The 24,732-nt window shown below is 51.8% G+C and overlaps 1 protein-coding gene across 1 annotated transcript in view; it reads right to left on the bottom strand.

Moving 5' to 3' along the window:
* The window catches only part of NR5A1 (nuclear receptor subfamily 5 group A member 1), a 34,563-nt gene extending 13,128 nt beyond the window's left edge, over positions 1-21,435 (bottom strand). Inside the window, exons 1-3 of the mRNA XM_054998154.1 lie at positions 21,276-21,435; positions 17,594-17,735; positions 13,242-13,888 (exon numbers count right to left, since the gene is read on the bottom strand). Coding sequence (XP_054854129.1) covers positions 13,242-13,888; positions 17,594-17,735; positions 21,276-21,377 — 891 coding nt within the window. The 5' untranslated portion in view covers positions 21,378-21,435. The remainder of the gene's footprint in view (positions 1-13,241; positions 13,889-17,593; positions 17,736-21,275) is intronic.
* Positions 21,436-24,732: the final 3,297 nt, after the last annotated feature.

Here is a 24,732-nt window from a genome sequence, read left to right as displayed (position 1 = left end):
TATAGGAATCTGCATGACAGCAACTATACGTGTATACGGGCAATAGATAAGGGGAGATAGGGAGGAAGAGGAGGAACATGATATGGGCCAGGGATGGCACCAATTGAATTTATTTTGTAGCAAACTGGGCAAGGCACCAAAATCAGAATGCAACATGCCCGTTCCAGTCATGGCTGGAAAGTTAACTGCTAACAAGATGTATGGCTCTCCCTTGGTTTTATGTTCACAATAATCCTGTGAGGCAGGCTGGGCTAAGAGAAAGCAATTGTCCTAAGTAAGTTGCATAACAAAGTGGGGATTCAGTTTCTCCAGGTCTAGACTAGACACTACAGCCCAAATGCAGATTATTTAATCAACAAAAGTTTTCACTTTAACGAATGGAGGCTAATTTTGAAACTGGTGGGGCAGCAAGTTAAGAGCCCATGGAGGCTGTTTTGGTGAGTTCCTGCAACTGGGGATTACAAAGCAAAGATTAAAAGGAATACTTCCTTTCTAACACCAGACTTTTCTCTATTAAATTGTACATTATCTTCCATTTACACCAACATCTCCAATGGTACCTATATAGTTTTGGTAATATGTAAATACAATCAGTTAATCAGCTGATAATTCCTTAGCTAGTTACCCTAATTAAAAACAATCATGCATGTGCACATGGTCCATTGGAGGTCACCCCACCTCCTCTTCACATCTAACAGTAAATGTCACAGCCTCCACCTGCCGCAACACCCAAATGCAGCAACCAACATCACTAGAAAAAAGGCTTTTAGACAAAGCAGAGAGAGGCTGAAAGTGGCAAATTCCAACCCCCTTCTTGTGTATGGTGATCTATCCAGCCAAGCCAGACTTTCTGGTTGACTTAGCATCCTTTGCTAATTGCCAACAGAAGCTCCAGAGGTCACACCAGACTGGTTCCTAAGACCCCCTGGCATCAGCCTCTCTGTTCACTGGGAATATCCATTCCTTGTACACTGAGTGGTATGTGTGGAAAACACACTCTGCACATGTTCAGAGAAAACCACCACCACCCCACACACTCATTGCTAGTCTGGAGGGGCTGAAAACAGGTTTCAGAGTTGAAACATTTCCAAGTTCAACCCCCAGTGCTCACTTGTCATGCTGGTCAATTAAGAAATTAGCACACGCGGGACTGAGCCACAGCACCTGCTGGCACAAGTGTTTAGCAATGTGCCATGATCTCTACACAGGACAGTCATGTAAAGATGGCCGTGTGGACATCTGGATTCATTTTCTAGCTCCAAAGATGACCCTTGCCCAAACACCCTCCCTCCATTATGCCATCCCTTTCTCAGGGACTGAGAGCTCCCTCCACCCTCTGGTGGACACAGCTCCCATGCAGCTGAGCAGAAAGAAGACACCTTGATAGAACAACAAGGGAGCTGAGCCTGTTATGGATAATATGTGCACACATACGCATGCCTCCTTCACAGAGCCTGGGCCTTCAGTGCCATTGTGTGAGCCACTTTTAATAGAAAGAAGACAGATGTGGCATCGGGGAACTAGAGAATGCCATGTTTCCCCAGCAAGGAGCAGCAATAAAGCACTGATTATGTTTTGGAAGCAAAAGGCTTTGATGAAGTTTACCCAGAAAACCAGCAGAGAACTCTTGATAAGGGAAGGAGAGCTTTCAGAAACTCCCAGCCCTGGGTTTTCTGCCATTGATAAAGTAAACTCCTGGGAGCCTCCTCAAACTAAAGCAGCTCCTGATCCTGTAACCTTCTATGGCATTTCTAATTCACAAAGAGTTTGTTGCACCTGTTTGGATAACAGTGCAGGGAGGCAGTTGCTGCTATGAACTGAGGCCAAGCAAGACCCCCCAACATTGGCCAAAGCCAAATGTCAGAGGCGGATCCAGAATTAATGCTCTTATCTGCCTAACTACCTTAAGGGGTAGTTCCTTCCTTCCAGGCCCTATCCTATAGCAATCCACTGGCATTCCTGGAAGTGCTTACAGCTGGCAAGCTAGCAGTCGCTACCTTCAACCTCAGAGAATATTAGAAATCACCCTAACAAGGTCGACTTCCATTGTTGTTATTTTACAGCCTGGAAACTGAGTTAGGGCAGACTGCTTATCTCCGATCATCCAGTTAAGTCATGATTAAACCATGTTCAACTGAACTTTCAGGATGCTGTTGAGACTGAGTGGGGTGCATACATAACCACCATCTTTTGCCACTTACATCTCATTTTCAGGATGCACCCTATGCTAATTAGAAGCTCAAAATGTTATACTTTATGACTTTGCTTTCCAAAGTATGATGATGTCTGTTAGGTTTGCTAATGTCTATATGGCTCTCCTTTCCCTCTTCTGTCTAGCCACTGCAAACAAAGCATGATCTCCTCTAACCAGCTGGGTGTGAACTTTAGTGGCCTCACAAGGTGTAAACACCACCACCAAACATGACTGTGAAGGGTCCTCAGGATCACCTAAACTTGCTACTAAAGGCTTTAGGGACTCTCCCATTAAAGTCTTAGTCCAGAAGATCCCAAGTAACAGTTTGGTTTTTTGCCATCAAGTTACAGTTGACTTTTGGTGAGCCCATTGGGTTTTCAAGACAAGACATGAACAGAGGTGGTTTGCCATTGCTTGCCTCTGCGTAACAACCCTGGACTTCCTTGGTGGTCCTCCATCCAAGTACTAACCAGGAATGACATTGCTTAGCTTACAAGATCCAATGAGATCAGGCAAACCTGGGCTCATGGCAACCATTTGTACTTTTTAAACTATTTTTATCAAAATGTGCACTAAAATTTTACACAGTGAGTCTTGACTCTTGAAGGTGGAAAGAAAGGAGACCACTTTAAGGGTGACCAAAAAAACTCCCCAGCAGAGCAGACCTCTCTCAACCTAGAAAATGGTGGGAAAAGGAACAGGAGGCTAGATGGGAGGGGAGATCAAGCCCAGAGGATTATGTGGTCCTTGGCAGCAGATCCAGGAAAGCCCAGAAAGGCCCCTGCTGTTTTGCAGAGGTGTAAACCAGGCTGCCTTTCAATAGTGCCTTCTGTCCTGAATTCTGTTCACAACCTGCTAACAGATAATACAGTGAGGAAGTGATGACCACTAGATGGCTAGTATTGTAATACTTGAAGCAGACAAGCTATTCACTCCCTGGCAATTACAGAAAGCATCTTTCTGCCATTAAATGGGGCTTTACATTAAGGGGGAAAAGTGGCCAATGACCTCAGGAGCACAAACCCCCAGAAGGAAGGGCAGGAGCTGTTTCTGCGCAAGCCATCTCTAACAAATGACCAGTGACCCAGAGTCACTATTTAGAGGTGCAAATTGGTTTGAGGCCTGGATAACAGGGTCGTCGAAGGCAAGCACTGGTTGGTTCAGGAGGTCAACGCTGATACAGGAGGAGATTCTCTTTCCAATATACAGAACAGCTTAACAACACAAGATGTGAAAACCTTGGGAATGACTCTGGTTCACAACTAAGAGGAGTTGAGTATTTTATCAGGTTTACTTTGTGGAACAAAGGCTGTCTATCTTTGACTGGACAATTAAGGAAACTGCCCCCACAAAGCAGCATTTTGAGCACTCCCCAGGATGATTGTGCAGCCCGGATGTGAAGTAAGAAAGAAAGGGTGCAAGGTGGAATCCACTTCAGGGGCCAGCAGGCTAGCAATGGAGTTCTCCCAGTAACTTTGCCCCAAAAACTCAGCAGCTCCTTATTTGCCCAAGGTCTGCATTGCTCACTGAGCAAAGCTGAACTTTGCTTAGGAAAATAGGGTTACCAGCTAGTTTCACTGTTCGTGTGCCTTTAACAGCTACTTGACAGGCAGAAATTGCCTTTCCAATCACTAAGCTAGGCAAGACCTTACCTTCAAAATAACTGTGTGTCAGACTGCTGTTGGCATCATTTGGTTGTGTGCACACTGTGCTATAAAGGCAAGATGAATTTGCCCACCAAGCCCTTTAAGAGGCTACAAAATCAACAATTGGAGGGAGGGGACACAATTATTTGGTGAAGACTGGAGGTGTCACCTTGACAATTGAGAAGGGAGAGATCAGGACCAAAGGAGAACAATCAAAACCACTCACAAGTGGAAGGTGCTAATAACAGCCCAACCCCTTTGGATGCCACAGTGATGGGCTCCACCTTCCCCCACAAGACCATCAAGAAAACAGAGATGGCTTAATTGCCTATTGCCTAGCTGTCAGCTCATCATCACACAGGCTTGCAACTCCCTGGATCTCTGAGTGCGTTTGACACATTGCAACATGTGTGGTTAAAAGTATGCCTTCTGATACCTGAAATAACCCAAAAGTGATTTGCATTTTACTTAACTTTGTTCCCAATACAACTGAAGTTCATCCAGCAGTCTTAAACCACGGCACTTTATACCCACACTTAAGGAGAGTCCCAATGGATCAGAGCAAATGTTTATTGAGTACAGCACCCCATGGCCAGACATAGGCTCCTGGACCCTCCTCAGTAGTATATGAAGGCAAGAACCCTCCCCTATGGAGTTTCTTCTCAGTAACTGGTATCCAGTCTCTGCATAGTAAGTTATACTGGCCATCCAAGGGATACCAATTCCCCCATACATTTGTGAAAATTCTCTGAAAACCCACAAAGCCAGTGATGTTTCCACATCTTGTGGGATATAATCTAGTGTATAAACTATACTTACAAGTAGTTGTTCTTTCTCCATTTAGTTGCCAGATCTCCTAAGAACCCAAGAATCCCAGGAGAAGCCTGCTAAGAGGTGGTGCCTGGCAGATAAGAGGGCAGACCCAGTGAGACAGAGGCAAAATGTAATGGCTCTGGTTAGGTCAGGAGAAAAGCCTGAATCAGTGCCTGGTGCCTTGGAGAAGGAGCCAGAAGAACATGATCAACAAATGTTCTGAGGTGAAGCAGAAGTTAGACTTTTCCTTCAGCTTGGCTCCCCACCCTGAGATTTTACTTCTTTTGGTAAGAGAAAGCACAGAGGCAGGGGAGAGGGGAGGAAACTTAAACTAGAACTCTGAAGGCTGGGCAACCTTCTCTCTACCAGCCACCATCAGTTGTGAGCATTTTCATTTATTTATGTGTACCCCACCCTTCTCCCCAATGGGAACCAAAGTGGCTTCCAACATCATTCTTCCCTCTTCCTCTTTATCCTCACAACAACCATCCCGTTAGATAGGTTAGGCTGAGAGATTGAATGGCCTAAGGTCTACCAACATGCTTCCATGACACAGTGCAATCCTTAGAAAAGTTACTCCAGTTTAAGCCCATTGAAATCAATGAACTTAGAATGGAATAACTCTTTTTAGGATTGCACTGACAGTGGGGATTCAGACCTGCATCTCCCAGATCCTAGTTCAAGAAGACCCTAACCACTAGGCCATGCTGGCTCTCAGTTAAACTACACCCAGCTCTTCTGTGCTTTGAACCCTATGCTGAGAGTAGAAGTCTCATGGCTAACCATTACACCAAGACAAAACAGCTCCTTCACCAGCTATTCCTGACAAAGCAAAAAGAAATCTTCCAAACTTTCCCTGAGACCCAGCTATATATGTGTGAGCATGTGAGCGAGGAAATCAGTAGGAAACCATGGCTGGGTTTTGCAGAATAAGTCCAGTCATCACCCACAAATGCTACAGGGGTAGGAGATTGTCTGACTGAAGAGCTAGCAGCAGACTAAGGGGGAAATGTCCAAGACAGAAAAATCAATCAGATCTTTATCATGGACTAAGCCTTTTCTGGTTCTGTAGCACAATTATCTCTCAGCTGAGCTTGGAATTTTAACAAAGCAGCAGAAAGATAGTCAGGGGCTGCCTGCTTTGAAGAGCACTCACAAAATAGCTGAGCAGAGTTACTGGTGAGGCAAAGGAACCATTCCTAATCCAGGGTGCGGCCCTCACACAGCCTGGGAACTGATCTTTGCTTGCAAGGAAGAGCAGCTCCCTGGATGCTCTTTGCTCCTCCTAGCCAACTCCTGTTTACTGCGAAAGAGGCAACCTGGTTGGTTACCAGAGCGGCAACGTCAAGACAGAAGCCATTTCCCCGTATGGTGACAGAAGCAGCCAAAAATACTCTGGCACAGAATCAGAAATTGGGGTCATGATGACCCAGATCAAAAACTGGCTGGAGGAAGGATGGTCAAGGATGTTAGGAGCTGCAAGGAAAGAGAACCCACCGCTGTGATCTCAGGAAACAGTTGCCCAAGACAGGAAGTGGTTTCAGGCAAGCCCTAGCAGTGCATGCTGGGTACCCTGATACAGTTTGCCTTGGCTTCTGAGCAACCCCTACAGCAAGGCTCCAGCTTGCCAAATCTTAAAAATGCTGGCAGCTGTGCAGCAGTATCTTTCTGTCATCACTTCTGCGCCAACAGCTAGGCTCGAGGGCATCTTCTGTCTGTGTAATCCTATTTCTTCATTGTTAATAGTAGGTCATGCTGTAGGTGGCTTTTTTCTGTTTGCTTTTTCGAATTCTGGAATCTTAGTCTTAGTAAACTGCTTATTGAATGTCTTATGCTGTCTGACTAAATTGCTTTCATATTTTGTAATCTGTCTTAAATCTCAAAGAGAAAAGTAGGCTGTAAATGGAATAAAGAAATAAATCATCCCGTAGCACACTAAACCCATTTAAAGAAAAACAGAGCAGTGACAGAGACTCAGAGGCAACAACTATCACAATTCGGCAAAAGCTAAATGCTGCCATCACTGTGCCAGCTTAAAAGTGGGCACAGATTGAGAGGAAGGGTTTTGGAGATCAGTGCTGGAACAGTGGCCTACCTCGCTCGGTCTCCTCTTGGTTGAAAGAATATTGCAGTCTCTTGCTGCTGACTTTCTTCTCCAGTTATTTCAGAACTAATAACAAAATCCCATTGTGAGAAAAAAATACAATGGCTCTAGAAATGGCAGGGCAGGCGGGCCAGGCATTGCCCCCATCCCAGCATCCCGATCTGGGCAGGGGGAGGGCAGGGCATCTAGGCGTGACAATGCAGCCTCCCCTGCACCTGATCTGGGCAGGGGGAGGGCAGGGCCGCTGGGCATGGCATTGCTCCCTCCTCAGCATCCCAGTCAGGGTGGGGTAGGGCAGGGCGGCCTAGCCTTGCACAGCCCATTCCCCAGCACAGCAATGGGGGGGGGCAGGCACCCTGGTGGGCACCTGCACCCAACACCAGCCCATTCCAGCCTGGGGACCACAGGGGAAGGCAGCACCAGGCACCCTGGGCAGCTCGTGCACCTGCCAGTCGCCCGTTCCAGCTCAGTTGGGGCCAGATCAGGCCACCACAGGTGGGGACCACCACAGACCTGGCCGTGAGTGCCACCAGAGTGGGCAGCGGCTAGATGCCCTGGCTGGGGTGGACAGCGCTAGCCACCCTGGCCCAGCACCGCAGGCCTTGCTGGGGGGGCACAGTGCAAGCAGCATGTTCCAGCCCCATTGGGGCTAGATCAGGCCGCTGCAGGCAGGGAAATCTGTAGGCTTGGCTGGGAGCACTGCCGGGGTGGGCAGCATCGGGCACCCTGGCAGGTTTTGGGTGGGCAGTGGGCAGATGCCTTGGCCAGTGTGGGCAGCACCCAGGCACCCTGGCCCAGCACTGCAGGTTTGGCGGGGGGGGCACGGTGCCAGGCGCCCTGGCAGGCTCTTGCACCCAGCCACAGCCTTCTCCAGCCACGTTATGGCAGGGAGCACTGCAGCCCTGGCCAGGACCGCCACCAGAGTGGGCAGCGCCAGGTGTCCTGGATGGCTTTTGTGCCTGGCAGCAGCCCGTTCTGGCCCCATTGGCCTGTTGGCGCCGGATCCAGCTACTGCAGTAGGAGAGTGACTCACTTCTTATCCCCTAAGGGTGCGCTACCGCGCCTGCGCTCTGGGATAAGTTGTGAGTCGTCTCGAACATGCTTACTCAATTATGTAGTAAGAAGATACCTTTGCTAACTCTTTTTCCTTTTCTACTGTTCCAATCACATCACTTCCCTCCTTTAACCCCTCCATACACTTACTAAGAGCACTACTCACCCGCCCTTGTGACCACTCCCTTGGATTCTCCAGCTGTGCCTGGGCAGGTGCTTTGAATGCAGATCTGTCTCCTCTACAGACCAAGCATGTTCTTGACACTTACAGAAGTGGTGGTTGTAGTGGAAAAGGATCCTGCAAAATGATCCATTTCCATCACAATAATAAATGCCCAGCAAACAGCAGTAAGGTGCTTTTCATTTGGGTTGAGTTTGCGATTTCAGCATTGATTTTTTTTGTAGCTGCTTGTGAATATTTGTCTTAATCTACTGTTGCTTTGAGTGCAGGGACCTGTAATTCAACTAACAATAGTGTTTTGGCATTAACATGCAAAGATGCCAAGATATTGCAAAGAGCTCTCTGTTCACATTTTGGAGCGTAAAAGGCTCCAAATGGAGGGACCCGAATAGTTGGTTTATCTTGTCCAATGCCAACCCTTGCTGTGCTGCCCAGAGCATTTGTTTTTAATGTAATTAACGATATATGTTAAATATTACAGCTGAAAGACAACAAGGCGTAAAGCAGGGCTGGCTGAAGCACAGTCTTATTTCACCTCCCTGCCTGGACTTTTCTTGCCCGCAAATCTTCTCTTGAGCCTTGACACATCTCATCTCTGCTCACTTAGAGTTCGTATTTATGGGTGTCAGCTCTGACCTCTTCCCCCTCAGCTCGCCTGCCCTCGCCACACACCTCCCTCCATAAACAAGCAGCCCCCCAAATCCCCCTCTGGCCAGGCTGCATTATTAGTCTTGCCTCTGAAGGCCAGCGGAGCCTGTAACTCTCGGGCGGGTGACACGAGAGGAACGCCGGCACATCATTCTTGCCGGCAGATTGGCAGGCAGGCTCTCGTTTGTCAGCTCCAGACTGACAGAATTACTAGCCCTTAAATGAAACGATATATCTGGGAAGTTAAATTTGTTTCCAATCTGGCTGCCCTAGGGCTTGTGGGGGCAGAATATTACATGGGAACCAATGTCAAGAGGCCAATTAGACCCCTGGCAGTTTGGCTCTTTCTTCTTGCCTTGTCCTTCACAGCACAACACCAACGGTCACGGGTGGGAAGCAGAGGGGACTTGTCAACATCTCCCTGGAAGTTTGGTGCCACCGGGGAATATAGGGATGGGAAGAGGCTGCTGCAGTCCCTGGGGCAAAGAGCAATCAGGCAGGGCCATCAAGAAAAGAGCAGGGAGAGAACCCCTCCCTCTAAGCCATCCAGGACTGACCAGGAGGGTCCACAATTGACTGCTCTACCTCTTGCTCAGGACAACTTTCATCCTTGGACACCTCGGGGGCCCTGACTGGGCAGAAAGACAAGATATAAATGTGGTAAATAAATAGCATAAAACTCTTGGCTTCCACAACATGTTCCCCGGAGGTCGCTTCAATCAGCCACTAAGAACTTGCTGATGGTCCCTGGCCCCAGGGAGGTCTGCCTGGCCTCTACCAGAGCCAGGGCCTTTTTGGTCCTGGCTCCGACCTGGTGGAACTCTCTGTCTGAGGAAACTAGGGCCCAGCAGGATTTGTTATCTTTCTGCTGGGCCGGCAAGACGGAGATGTTCCACCAGGCTAGGCTAGGCTTGGTGGGGGCTAGGCTGTCCTCTCGCCGGCCATACCACTGAAGACCTTCCACCACCCATGCAGGAAAATGCTGTATTTTAATATTTTATACCCGCCAATTTTAATTGTTTTGATATAATGTTTTAATGTTTTTATAATGTTTTTACTGTTTTAAACTGTTGTTAAACTGCCCTGAGCCTGTCTGATGGGGAGGGCGGTCTAGAAATGTGATTAAATAAAATAAATAAATAAATAAACATGGCTAAGAACAAGAACATCACCAGATATCAGCTTCACTCTAATCAACATATACAACAATTCCTCAACCCACCACCACTGCCTATCTAGCCTTTCTAGCTCTCCAACACAGTTTCTGAGGTACCTCCAGATATCCATAGTGCCTTAACTCCCTAGGCCCCATAAGTCCCCTCACATCACCCATCCTCCTTCCATTTTCTTACCTCAGTTCCAAGCCTTACTCTGCCACCTCTTTTCCACAGAAATCCTTCTCTTTTCAGACTATGGCCTATTCTGCCCCTCCCCTCCACGCTGCAGCCTTGTGTTATAGCACATGTTCACTCAAAGCAATCAAGAAAAAATTGGGACTATTTTTCAGATTCTCACAGCAGTTTAGCCAATGGCTAGAATTTAAGTGCAGTTTCTGGTACCAGAGAGGTTCTTAGTAGGCCTGTTTTCCTTCACTGGTACTCTCTGAACAGGAACCTCATCTTTCCTGTCATTATCCCCCCCCCCCCCCCGCCCTTGTCTATGATAGCCTACAATCTTGCAAACAAAATTAGGAAGCATAAACTCCACACGCTCAGTAGAAAAAGTCTGGCACCACAGATTTTGTAAGACTGAAGAAGGGTGCACATGCCCTCCCAAATTAGAGCTTATCATTCTTCAGAGTATTCTTACCAACAATTAATGAGAAGCAAATATAAATTTCTAGACTGAATTTTGCATTTTCTGGAAAATGAAGCACTTCCCCACAAAACTGTAAGAGAAACAATTCTCTTTCAAGAAATGAAGTGGCATTGGTAACATGCATCCCAGTAAAATAAAATTACCAGAGTCTGGAAAGGCCCAAGATCCAGTCAGAGAGTGGCTGTCACCTTTAACAAGACTTGTTACACAAAGGCCATAATACTGAAGGACCGTCTCGCTGATATAAACCCACACACCACTTAAGGTGGACACAATGTCACCCTTTAATGGTTCCCTCTTTTCAGGGAGTTCGTGTGTTTTCTTTTAGGGCCACCACACCTTTCTCTGTAACTGATCCTTTCTTGTGGAATGTCTTGCCAGTGAAGGTGCATAGAGCACCTTCTCCAGCAAGATTTAGGAAGTTACATCAGGAGACATTATTCCAGCAGGCCTCTGGGGCATGACATCTGATCAATACATTTCATTTGTCTGATGCTGGATTATTTTCTGGACTTCTGACAGTTTGGATGTTGGTCTTTTGATGAGGAACGGTGAGGTAGTTCAGATGTGGGAAGCTAAGAAAGAGGTAAATGAGTAAAGCTGATTTCTGCAGCAATTTTTGGTCTGAGTTAGTGTACTGAATTTTTTTTTACTCTGTTGCTGTCTATTGATTTCAGCTTTGTGTATTTTAATTGCAGTTTTATTGGATAGGTGTTATAAGCCCCTTCATGCTGAAATTTCACTTCCAAGTGCTGAGCCTTAGTATTACAAGCAGGTAATGCAGCCAAACCCTGGCAGCTGCTTTGAACTAAATTATGTCCTTTGCTCGCAGACTCTATGGAGAAGACCAAGAGTGTCTCCTAACTACACGTGAAATCCCGTGAGTTGGTAGTATAGCATTTAGAAATTGATGCACCTCTAGCAAAGAATTGGCCTGAATGGATATGCCATCCAGCCATCCTCAAAGGGAGGCACAGCCCACATCTGGCACCATGCTAAAGTTTGCAAGAGGAATCTGCAGCTGCAAAATATATACTGGCTGCCCTGCCTCAAATAAATTACAACCATTAATTGCTGGGGTGGCAGTTTTATTCTCTGCTAGCAGTTTTACTGGGACATTTTAAAAGCCACACTAGCGGAGAGTTCATTTAACTCATTTATGCCAGTGAGTCATTGTCTTTTATGGGGCAAGGATGGGTAGATGGGAGCAGAAGGGTCCAAAAAGAGAACTTTGCTGTTCTGCTAGGAAATCAAAAGCCTGCTACTTGCTCTACAGGATAACAGGAAACCCACCCAGCTCATCTTCATGAGAAGACTACAAATAATTTGGTTTTGCTCTAGCTTCATATCCCTCAGTGAGTGACCTTGGATAATCCCCACGTGCTCCAGCTGAATTCACACCTGAAGTGCCGGCAAGAGAAATCACCTTGCTCAAGGTCAGAAGAGTGAGGTTGTGGCAGAGAAAGAACTGGAATTAACCAAAACTCTCGTCCACCACACAGGCTTTGTGTTAATATAATGAATGCCCAGTGATTTCTAGTCTCTCTTCCAAAAACGGACTTTGAGTCTCATTGTAGAAAGATCAGAGATATTTGTTGGACTTGTTTTGCTATAGAGTTTAACAGTTTTATTGCCTCTCGCTTGGAGTAACCTGAAACTTTTGAATCTGCTCTGCATCTAACACACAGTACGGACTTTAACAGGACTTAATGCCACACCCTGAAGCATTCTCCTTTCCTCAATCCTTTTTAACCAATATTTTTTGCTTTAATTCTGGTGAACTCAAAAGCTTGTACTGTTATGTGTCATTGGGTTGGTCCTAATAAAAGATATTACATGGACTGTGTTCTTAGAAAGAACCCTGCTAAATGAGACCATCCAGTCCAGTATTCTAATCTCAAAGAGTAGGTGTTAGGAAAAGATCAGGGTTCAGATCACTTCCAGAGGCACCCATCAGGTCAGGGAGGCTTCCTGCTCTAAAAAAAGGCCAAGCGCCTCCTCTCTTTCAGCTCATCTGAATATTCAGATCAGACAGAGGGTGGTATGTCCCCCCACCTCAGCCTCCCTGTCCCACCACATACATATACTCACTAACCACCACCCACATCTCATCTTCAGACAAGTTTTTTAACAATATCCTTCATTACCATTTCACTCTGAAATGCCCAGAATGCTGCAATCCAAGGAACTGGCAGGGGCGGAGGAGGGGGAGGAAACTCTTCATCTGAGAAAATGTGCATAGGAAAGAGAAGAGGCACAAGAGATGTGCAGGCCCCTCATTCATTCCCACGAGTCCATGATGCAGGCAGGTAATGAGCAGCCCCACAATCAGCTTTGATGGCCAGGCACAGCACGGCTGGAATGCGTCAGCACCGTAACTCTTGTGCTTTCAATTCTGGCTCCCAGCGCGACTGGCGGCAGCAACACCTGGGCCCCACCGGGGAGAAGCTTTAAATCTATCACATTGTCCAAGACACCATGAGAGGCTTATTTCTCAACCAGTACTCAAACTGGCTCTTAGCCAGGCAGGAAAGTTGCATTTTGCATTCATCTTTACATGCCTACCGTTGTGACCAAGGAAGTGAGCAGAGAAATAAATGAACCAAGAAATAAAATGCACCACACTTGCCCTTAGAATCCCCCCCACACACAACCCTTCTGACTTCATTTAGAAGGGAAGGGAACAATCAATATTTGGGAGCCTGGTGGAACTCTGCACATGTCCAGAAGCACCCAGGCTAGCCTCCCACTGGGTCATGCTTACTGCCCTCACTCCCTCCTTACCTCCAACTCCTTGAAGAAGAGGCAGCTGCGAGCCCACTCCACAATAGCGAAGAGGGTCTGGTCGGCCATCTTGCACATCAGACCAAAGGGGCTGAGCTTGTCATGACGGCTCTTGGCCTGCTCCTGCTGAAGGCAGGCCAGGATACGCCCTTTGATCTGTGCCTCATCTGGCTCCAGCTGCAAAAGTTTCAGGATCACATCAGGGACATCAGGTGCAGCTGGAGAGTTGTTGGGGTAGGCCTCTGGGTAGATGTAAGCTGGAGCAGCTTCATGAGGGTGTGCATAATGGTCGGGGTACTCAGACTTGATGGCCCGACTAGGGAAGGATGGGTAGTGGTAGCCTGAGAGTGGCCCATGGCCTGGCACTGGCACACCCATGGCAGGGGTTCCATAGGGGCTCCGCTCATAGTCAATAGGTGTCATGGCAGTGGGCTGGAGGCCCTTTGAGGCAACTGGGTGGGTGACACTGTGCAAGGAGGTGGGCAGGCCATAGTCCGTCTGTACCGGGGAAACGATCTGGGGCACGGTCTCCAGCTTAAAGCCATTGGCCCGGATTAGAGCTTTCTTCTGCTGCTTTAAGGCACGGTCTCGCTTGTACATGGGCCCAAACTTGTTCCGTCCCCCTCGCATGCGGTCAGCACGCACTGCTGTAGGCAGGGAGAAAACAAAGTTATATGAGGGGGGTCTTTGGAAGAGCTGTGCAGACTTCTGTGTTCATTGCATATGCATCTTGCCCTTGTGAACTACCTAAGATTGCCAACCTCCAGCTGTTGGCTGGAAATCTCCCAGAATTACTCCAGGCAACAGAGAGTGGTTCTCCTGGACAAAATAGAAACTCTGGAATGTGGGCTCTATGACATTACACACTGCTGAACTCCTGCCCAGGCTCCACCTCCCCCAAATATCCAAGAATGTTCCAACCCTGAGCTGGCAACCCTAAGTTGGGTCTTCCCCACCCCAGCTGGTGGGCTAGATTGGACAGCCCTCTGGGAGGGTGACGGAAGGAAGTGCCTTGCAGTTGTCAGGCAACCAGCTGCCTGGAAATCCGCCTGGAAGTTGCCTAGCAACCCCCCCCCCCAGTTTCTGGACTCACAGGCCATGGAGCTGGGCAGAGAAAGGGCCGGTCAAGTGAGAAGGAAAGGGGGGCTGGAGAATGCAGGCCAGGCGGCCTTGTGCGTCCCAGCAAGGGCTACTTGCAACCCGTGAGGCCACCTTGGCAGAAGCCGGCCTTCTTCCGCCGGCCCAAGAATGTGTCAGGGCGCCGGGAAGCAGGTGCTTCTCTGCAGCCGGGTCCGGGCTCCGGCCAGCTGGAGTTTCTGCCCCCGCCAAGCACTTGGGCGGGATCGGCGCTCTGGCTGGTTGGGGGAAGGGCTGGAGCCACCCTCGGCCTCTCTCCCCGCCAGCGCCGGCCCAAGCCCTGCGCAGGCTCCCTGAGAAGACGGGAGGGAGGACGCCAGAAACCGTTCCAGCCGCTAAGCCTGACTCCCACTTCGTGGAGAAAGGACGCGGCTTCGCCTCCCACGTTCTGCCGGAGCCAGTTGCCGGAAGAAGGGCCTCGCCGAAGGCTCAGGGCGGCGGCGGCAGCGTTTGGATCGGAGCCGCAACTTACTGCCAGGACGCAGACGCCGCCGCCGCCGCCGCCATTGCCCGAGCGGGCTTCTGGCTACGAGGCCCTTCGGAACGTTAGCCGTGTCCACAATCCAAGCGCTCTCGCTGCAGGCTCAGACGCCTGGGCCAGCGTCTTCCTACGCCCCCCACCCCTGCGGGCCTACTGAGCAGCAGGAAAGCGCGAGGCGGCGGGGAGGGGGCTGCATGGAACCTTCACCTGTTGCGCTTTCAAATCACAGCAGCGCCCAAGGCCCACCACCTCCCGCATATTGAATTCTGCACACCCTCAGTGCCCCCGCCCCCAACCTTGCCCGTCCCGAATGATCAAAATTCCAGGATGAGGAGGGCTTGTGTTCAAATCCAGCTCCCTGGGTCCTCTTTGAGTCTCATTTTCTGTCTTTGGAGGAGGGTCATTCTCATTCAGCCTCCACCTCACAGGACTGTTGCGAGTCCGCCAGAGGTAAAAGCGTCGGAACCTTCCCCCCGCCCCCGCAAGAGTGCCGCTTTTGCAGCCATCCCCTTCTATGCTGCCATTTAAGGCTCCTCCATCTCCGCCTCACCGCCGGAGTCTGAGCCAGACGAGCATCCGCGGGCACCTCTGCTGCGCACCGACAGCGCATTCTGCTTTGCCCCCTTCTCAGGCCAGCAGCGCACCCCTCTCCCTCCCCGGGGCCCTGGAAAGCCCAGGCACGAGTCATTGTCCCCTGGGCTGGGGCGCCGAAACTGCCTGGCCTCCCCAAATCGATATTTTCAAATTATCTTCAGTCCTTTTAAAAAAACTGCGGAAGAGTCGCTTCAGGGTTGTCTGCCCAGGAAATATTCCCCGCCAGGGAACTGCACACCTCCATTTTCCCCAGGCAATAAGGCCGGTCAAAGGTGGGGTGCCATTCCCCCTTCACCGCCCCCTACCCCTGGAAAGATAATCAAATGGCCCCGCCTACACTGACCCTCCCTCACTGTCCCTTGCCTCAGAGTCCAACGTAGCCCCCTTGCCCGAAGGGAAGCCCACAGCCGGCTGGGCGCGGTAAAGTTGGTCGTTCTGGCAGTGGGGACGGTGCTTTGCGTAATTTGCACATTCAAGGATTCAGAAAGGAGGGCTGAAGATGGCCTCGGCTTGACTCGCTCCCTTCCTTTCCCTTCCCTTCGGCGCGTGGCAGGACTGGGCCCAGAGGGCTCTCCGAGTCCTGCCTTCCCTCGCGCTTTCTCTCCGTCCCTCTTGCAACAACAGACGGGAATCTCCAGGCGCTCACGGGCTTAAAAGCTCGCAGATTGATTGGGCTGGAGCCCAGGAAAATTTCTGCTTCCATCAATCTGCGAGACTTTAAGGTGCCATGAGACGCTCCTTTTTTGCTTCTGCTGAGACAGACTGCCACGGCTCGGCTACCACGTTGCCATTTATTCTCCCTGAAGAACGCCGCCTCAAGCATGCAACTGAAACAGTCTAAGGGGGTCCCAAAGGCTGCCTCCCTGGAGCCCGCATGAATGGCAAATGCGCGCCTCTCGGCCGAGCCCCACGCCCTGTTTTATTGCCTCTGGCCGCGCCTTTGCATACCCATCACCGACGGGTTTTTACGCAGTCTACCTAGCAATACCTCCTCCTCCGCCCGCCTCTAAGATGCGTGTGTGGCTTGCAGACAACTACGAGCCCCTCCCTCTCTTCCTCCAAGAACTCCGCAGTCCCAAGGGTCTGGCCCAAAGGCCTCGGGGGAAGGCTGCGGAGCCGCAGCAAGAGCTGCCAAGCAAACGCTCCTTTCGGCCCGCCCGCACGGCAGGCACCGCCCCTCGGCCGAGGAATTCGCTTTCACTTTCTATTGTTCGAGGCCGAAGAACCAGAGCCTTCCAACATCTCCGCAGACTCCTCTACGAGCAGCGGGAGCGTTCCCCCTACCCCCACCCCACCCCAATTTTGGCTTGGCCTAGGGGTGATGCAGATTTATTATATTTTCCTAGGTTTGAGTTTAAGAGCTAGACTGAGCGGGAGTTCAAACTGACGTGAAAGTCAGTTCTCTGTCCTGCATCCTTCCCTTCCGTGTTCATTACTGTGGGAAGAAAAGACACTTTGCACATGTTCAAAGATGGTCTCCTTATTAGATCACTGTTCTGAGTCTGAGCCCTGGAGCTACAACCAAGTTCTGCGGCTGAGCCCTATAAACGCCTTAGTCAAACTGAAACTCGCCCCTCATCCCTGCAAAGCAAATGATATATAATCTTTTTAAAATTGCAGCTGCAGACTGTTTTCAGCTGCGATGGCTCTTGGCTCTGTGTCTTTTGCCCGAGATTCTCATAAATATGAGAACTACTCCGCGCTTCTCATAGCGTAGCACATGGCTCTAGTCTAGCAGGAAGAGGCCGAGCATAAACAAAGCATCCCCTAGACATAGGATGCTGTTTTCACACATTGGGCTGAAAGGCTCCGGGGATTTGTTTTGCCACGTTGTGAATTCTGCTCAGCCTTTAAAACGTGAGTTCTGGGCCAATGCGGGGGAATTGGTTTAAATGAAAAAGGGAGACGTCCGGGGATCGTTCATGTCACGTCCAATTTGTTTTTAAAGAAGCTAGCGTGGAGGACATAGGCGAAAGCTCTGCACATTTCAGGTAGGGCCGACTGAATGCCATCACACAAGAAACCCCTCCCCAAGGCAGAAAAGATGGCGCCGGGTTTCTCCAGCCCAGCCCGGTCAACGACCACCTGCCGCCTGATATTGCATAGGCTGGAAGAGACGTGGGAGGTGGGCCCGGTTTACCTTCAAGCCTCATTCCCACCGTCAGGCACTTCTGGAAGCGGCAGTAGGGGCACCGCTTGCGCTGGGTCTTGTCGATCTTGCAGTTCTGTGTCTCGGTGCACGTGTAGTGCTTGCTGTTCTGCACAGTTCTCTTGAAGAAGCCCTGGAGGGGAGAGGGAAAGAGGCAGCTGAGCGAAGAGCCCTGTGTTACTTGCAGGCTTGCACGCCAGCCTGGCTGCTGCTGCTTTGGGATCAAGGGGGCAAGGCGACAAGAAGGGCTCTTCTCTTCCCCACCTTCCCAGGAGTCTCTGAAGGGCATGGCTGCCCTCTTGGAATGTGCTCAGATCCACAAATCGGGGGGCACCCGCAGCACAGCCCCCTGCCTCTGAACAGCCTCTGGGGCAAGCTCGGGAGAAGATTGGGGCAGGTCGGTCTCTAAGAGAAGGGCGGGCTCAGATCTGCAGACACTGTTTCTTGGAGCTAAAGAGCTGTGCTCTGCAGGTGCTCGGAGGCTAGGCTAGGCTCCGATTAAACCGGAGCAAGGAGGAGCTGGGTGCGATCCTGGATTCAAATCCAAAGCCAGCCAGACGCTCCTAAGAGCAATGGTGCAGACTCAGTTTCGGGGGGGGGGGAGGGTCTGTTGGCAACCGCTGTCAAAGCCTTGGGAGAGAAGCCGCGTCGGCCAGTTTCTTGGTACAAAAAAGCCGCACAGGAATATTTTAAACTAATTAGCACGTTAAATAAAGACAGAAAGCGAGCCGGCGACTCCCTGCTGCTGCTCGCTCAGACGGCAGGAATATCGAACTGGTGGATCATTTCGCCCCTTAGGTGCCCTTTTATAGCGAATGGTGTGGCTTCCAAGGGAGTGGGAAGAATTCCACCAGTCCAGAACGCCCCCCGACCATTCTCTGGGTCTCTCTCGGTTTCCTGAGCTATGGGGATGCTGCTGCTGATCCACCTGGCAGGGCTGTTGGCAAGCTGTGCACTAGGCAGGCTGGGTTGTCCCCGAAAACCCTTGTCCTACACAACCATTAAATGGTCATGCTCCTGTACTGGTGGTGACATCGTTCGAAACAGGCGCTAGGGCCTATGCGTGGCTTCAGGATCGGTCTTCGGTAGTAGGGCTGAATCCTAGAATATGTAATCTAGCAATGAAAAAGTCTCCTGAGCACGCAAAGAGTGCCTTTCCCTCACCTCTGCTCCACTGCCTCCCATTCCCGCGCACAGCAGTCGGCAGCGGGGCATCTGAGACACACCTCTAGGCACGTACAGAGTGTACTCGACACCTTTTCCGTGGGACTTTTCAGCGCTCTTTCAGAAATCCACAACGAAGCAACACAGATGCTGGTGGAAGGGAGGGTAAGGCCAAGCGGGAGATGCGGGAATTGCACCCCCCCCCTCCGGTCATCTAAGTGACCCATGGCTTCCTCGGGGAGACACAAGGTCTAGCCCCTCCCCCCCCACTTCCCGATGCCCCTCTTTGCTAGAGAAATCCCTCCCGTTAATAAATCGTCCATCAAGATTGCTGGGGGGCGGGGGTTTGCAGGCACCTCGAAAGAAATGGCAAAATAAGGCGACCCCTAGCCGAATTAGTCTAGCCCCACCCCTCAAAGCACACAGGACGGCCGGGTCAGCCGGCAGTTCCTTTGACTGGTGTCCAGGAGTGCGGGGCGCCTTGCTTTTGGCGGGGCGGTATTATTCTTATTCCACCACCACCACCCCCGCAGCCTCTCAGTAGCCTCCCCCAAGGCGCAAAAAGGGAAGCAACGCCCCAGCACCTTCACAGCCCGCTCCACTCCTTTCCCCGTCAGCAGAGCCCTCTCCCTTCGACCCCGTCTCCTTGCGCGGTGCTTCTCCCACCCACCCGCCTTCTCCTCGGATCGGGCCCCCTAAGCAGAACATCTGGCAGATGTTGTGCCACGCGGGCGGGCGCGCCCAGGCAGGCCAGCGGAGACCCCGCCGTGCCACTGGCTGCCTTTCGAGCCCATTTCCCCGAGCCAACCCCCCTCCATCCTCGAGTTTCGTCCCAACTCCCGAAGTTTCCGGGCCGACTTTCGGTTCGCCCCGCCGAGCCGGACACCAGAGGAGGCCGCCGCGCTAGGGCTTGCCTCCGGGGCTCACTCTGTTGGAAAGAAAGTCTCGCAAATAGGGCCCGGGGGAGGGGGAGACCCTTGAAAATACCCCTTCTGGGCATCGTTTTCTCTGCTCGAAAAAAAGCCACCGCCGCCGCCTCCCGTTAGGCTCCTCCGGCTTTGAGAAGAGCTGATTTCGTTTCTTCTAAGGCGATTTCCGATTTATTTTTGTGCTTAAATTATTTGTGCTTAATGTGTGCATCAATACATTCTGCAGCTCTTTTCCGGAGAGGCTACAGGGCCCAAGGGCTTCCCAAACAGGACGAATCCGCACTGCTGTTTTACTGATTTCTAGTGTCCTTTCCTAGCCATTCTCATCCCGAACCGGAGCGAAATCAAATGGGAGCAACCGCGGCTTTCCTCGTTCCCAAACATACCAAAACAAGCGCAGATATTGAAATCTGGGCTCCCGGGGATGTGGTTTTTATGCCTGATCCCCTTGTAGAAAACGAATTGAGGCCGACTAATGTGGGAAACGCCAAATGACTTATTTTGGGAAGAAAGGGAACCCGAAGGAGAGGAACCCGAAGTGAAACCCGAACATCTTGGCGGATCAGCGGGCCATCGAGCTCCGAAGCCCGGCAAGGTGGCGCGCGCTAAGAGCCGCTTCTCGGAGCCGGCGGGATGGATCCCCATGGCCCGAAGGCAGAGTCCGGCCGCCGGCCCAACTGCAGCCCGTCTAGGAGAGGCCAAGCTGGCTCGGGGGCAGCCCAAGAGCTGAGGGCAAGCAGCAGGTTAGGGCGAAACTCTGCCCGGGAAACATGGCCTAAAGCAGCCGCAGAGACTCCCCGGGACTCCGCAGAATAATTAGAACAAGCAGAATCGCATTCTTTACTATTACGATTAATTATAATAGGTTGCGCGGTATTATTATTAGTAATAAGTCCTTCTGCTTGTGTTGGTATTAATATACATTGTTTATAATAATAGCTGCTAGAAGATTAAGTGCGTTTCTTCAGTTTTTCCCGTTTTCTCACAATTTCCTCTGGTACGTTTCTAACCTTTCCCGACTACCGACACCCACCGGCAGGCGTACGGAAGGAAGCGCGGTCTGTCCCCGCAGAAGCCGACTGAGTCTCCGGCTCTTGAAAGCGGTTCGGGACGATCCGCGGCTTTCCCTTCCACCTACCACCGAGTATGATGATTCGACCAGCGGTCCTTGCTTAGGTGACACGCAGCCCAAGCCTAAGCAGGTTTACTCAGAAGTAAATCCATTTTTATTCCCCAGGGATTAATTCTCAAGTCAACTGCACCCTTAGTTGTGTCCGAAGGTTGGCGACCAACTGAGATATTCTGCTAGGGGCTTCCCTCCCCTCCGCCCCCCTCAGCCCTTTTGGGGGTGTCGGTGCTTGAGGGTCTCTTACCAACCCTTTCCCTCGGCCCCTCCCCGAAGAGAGCCCCTGCTCGGCTACAAGAAGCTCTCCGAGCTCCGGTAACATTCCGGGAGGGAGATGCCGCCCGCAAGGGCCGGTGGTATTCCGGCAGCCCCCCTAAAGCAGCGGGAAGCGCTCCCGTCCCACCTTCCCGAATGCCCCCTGGGTTCTGCCCGCCCCGTCGGGCCGCGCGTTTACCTTGCAGCTCTCGCAGGTGAGCAGCCCGTAATGGTAGCCGGAGACCTTGTCCCCGCAGACGGGGCACAGCTCGTCCAGGTCCTCGTCGTAGGAATAATCCATCACCTCCGCCGCCGGGCCTGCGGGAAGGAAAAGAGCCGGCAGCGCCTGAGACCTCGGGGAGGGTAGGGGGCGGCCGGCGCAGCGCTCGGGGACCGACCGACTGACCAACCGACCGGCGGACACGAGAGGGAGGTGCCGCGGCCGACAGTGGCCGCCTTTATAGCGTGGCGGGCTGGATGTGGGGGGGGGGACCCACCAAGGAAGGAGGGAAATGCGAGTTTACTTAGTTCTCGATTCCCGTGGGGTGGGGCCACAGCCACCCTCGGGTCTAGACCCCCACCCAATGGGGCAGCGCTCCTCCCCCCGCAGCCAGCCCTAGGGGAGAAATTTTTCTCCTTCCCCATTGCCAAGCGGATTACCCCCCCCCCCCAAATCTAGTTTGGACTCAGTTTCGGAGCGCCTTTTCTTCCAAAAGCCTAGACGGGGCGAACGGCTGCCAAGTAGAGCCCGGGGATTGAGCAGAAATGGTATGGGAAGAGGGGGAGAGAAGGGGCTTGAAATTACTGGGTTCTGCGCCGAGCGAGTTGGGGGCCCTCGACAGCCACCCCGATCTCCGCGTAAAGAACAGCCAGGACCGAAGGGCCCCCAAGTCTGCTCCTTCCCCTTCTACAGCAAGGCGGCTCTCTGGGGGCCTCAGCTCCCCCGCCCCCTAACAGCCCTGGATGGGATTAAAGCCGTGGAAAGCGCGAGCTAGAGGGTTAAAGCTGCCGGGAGGTCCCTAAAATAGCGTCCGTTGATTTTAAGGAGAGAATGCCCCCCCCCCAGACACACACACACACCGAAGAGTGGCCTCTGACAGTCTGCTGTGTCCCAGCCGGAGGGCGATTGGGCCGAAGCTGGATTCCACTCCCACCCTCGCGGAGATTGCCCCCCATTGTAGAAGTGGGGCGGGGAAGAAGAGGCGGAGGGGCAGAATAAAGTCCAGACCGCTTTCTGGAGTCCCGCCGGAGCGATCGCGTTCATTCCAGAGACTTCTCAACATGTTTCTGTCTTCCTTAAAGCAACTGAAATTTAGATAATTTTCAGATTTTCCGTTGCAATTCTCAACATTTCTCCCCCTTGCCAGAAAGCCTTCTTGCCGTGGAGTTGCTTTCCAATAAAATGCACCCCACTAGCTACGCTTCTCTATTTTGGGAAGGGGAAAAATGTTTTTGTTTGTTTGTTTTTGCATTTGCATTTGCAAAAGGTCTTTTTCTTAAGAGAATATTCCAAAATGTTTCGGGATCTCCCAACGGTTTCCAGAAAGGGAACCGGTAGTCCCTGTCCTTCAGGATACAAAAGTCTTAAATGTACCTCAGATAAAGTAAATGTTAAAAGTTTCTTAAGTTTTATGTATTGAAAAGCAACATAAATTCAAATCCAAGAGGGAGATTATGTGGGGAGGGGGAATGAAATTGGATGTCTCTCCTGAAGATTTCTTTTTGTTACAAATTCTACCCCCTCAATAAAGTACTGGGGGGGGGGATTCGTAATAACGAGTAGTGTGGAAAATCCCCCGAGTGGAACTGGTGCTGGCGGTGAGGGAGACAAACTCGAACATGGTATCCAAACGGCTTTGGGAGCGCTGTGCCAGGCAGGGAAAATCTCCTGGAAATGCAGCGACCAAGAAACTGACTCGGGCGGGGGCATCTCAGCCTGCAACTCGTTTCTTCCGAAGCCTGATTAAATCATCGACCGAGGGGAGGTCGTGTCTCCAGGGGAAGCAGCGTGGCTCTCGCGGTTAAAACCCGCGTGTTTGACGAGCCCGCGTCCAGACGGCAGCAGGACTCGCACACGCGCCCAGCGGGACGGGGATTCCCAGCTATTGCTTGAGGTGCTGCGCAGGGATGCCCTGCGCCTTAGTCGACAGCGGGACTTTCAGGGCAGGCTTGGCCTCGTTGCTCGCAAGGAAATCCCTCCGAACTCAAGGCACCTGGGCTCAGAGGTGAACGTCGCGCTCAATGGGTCTGGATCCGAGGTAACTCGGATTCCGTTAACTCGAAGAAAAGGGGGACCCTGGCCGCCCCGGCTAAAGGGCCGGGCACTAAGGCGCCGCCTTTCGGATGCTGCGGCTGCCCCCAGACAGGCAGTGGATTCTCTCTCTGGCCCTGCCCCGGAGGAGGCCGAGCCGAGGCCCCAAGGCAGGACTTGATCTGCCCGCTCCCGGGGTCTGGTGGGAAAGGCCACCGGAGCGCATCACGTGCCCAGCGCCGTTCCCTGACCCGAACCCTAAAGAGCGAGGAGATCTCCCAGCTAATAACTTCCCGAGTCAGAGCTCAAGCCTCGGACATCTCGGTGGCCATTCAGGTGCTGCCGGACCCGGCTCTGCTCTTCGATTGCAGACCAAGGCGGCTGGCCGGCTACGCACCTGGATCGATTCCCCTGAGCCAGGAGATTCCTCCTGCCTCCTTCGCAGCCCCCCCATTTTTGCAGCCGCCGCCCTCTGCCCCTAACCTCAGCCAGCTCTTGGGCCTTGTCCGCGGGTGCCGGGGCATGAGGCCCCAAGGGAGAGGGGCAGGAGGCAGGCCTGCTAGCTTTGGATTGTGGCCACCTTATTCTAATTTTTTAAAACCCTTGGTAATAAAAAAACTCTGGTACATCCAGGGAGTCTGGTTCCATCTTCTCTCTTAACTGCATCTCGCGCAGAAAAGAAAAACGGAACTCATCTGCAGGCTGACCTGGTACAGTCCCCGCGCCCCCCGCAGGGCTGTACCGCCGCAGCCACCCCGGTGCCTCAATGAGGCCTGCTCCCCTTCCCTGTACCGTGTTGCTGTCGCTCAGCAGTCGCTGGGAGGGTCGCGCGGTGGCTGCAGCACCGGAGGAAGAGCCAGAGCCGGAGCAGGACCGGCCCCCCACCCCCCAGGCTGACTGCACCTGAGTCTGATCAGGCCTGGCCAGCAAACCCCCCCCCCTTCCCAGCCCAGTCGCTTCTCCCTCTCCGGCCACCATCATGAGGGGAGGTTACTAAATTGGGTCCAATTAATATGGCGTGTCAAATTGCTCATGTTTTATTTCAGCATCGCATCAGCTCTGCATTGGATTTCTGCTTGTTTGCAAATTTCTGCAATCTATACCCGATTGTATTGTCTATATATGAATGTCCCAGACGCTGATTGTGTTGATTTGCACTGTGTAATCCGCCTCAGTGAAAAAGGCGGAACATAAATGAGGTTACCACCACCACCACCACTAATAATAATAATAGTTTTATTCGGTGGGTTCTGGGGGATAGAGAACCCTGCTGCGGACTCTGGCCGGGCCAAGCGCTGAGGCCCCGTCGATCCCCAGGGCTCCTTTGCCCTGGCAGGTGCCGCTGGGCCCTTCTCTCCCCCTAACCGCTATGTGAGGGTGAGAACCTTGCAGGGAAGTTGGAGGG

Source organism: Eublepharis macularius, chromosome 14 (assembly GCF_028583425.1).
Source record: "Eublepharis macularius isolate TG4126 chromosome 14, MPM_Emac_v1.0, whole genome shotgun sequence".
Classification (NCBI taxonomy): Eukaryota; Metazoa; Chordata; class Lepidosauria; order Squamata; family Eublepharidae; genus Eublepharis; species Eublepharis macularius.
This window is presented reverse-complemented; position numbering and strand designations above follow the sequence as displayed.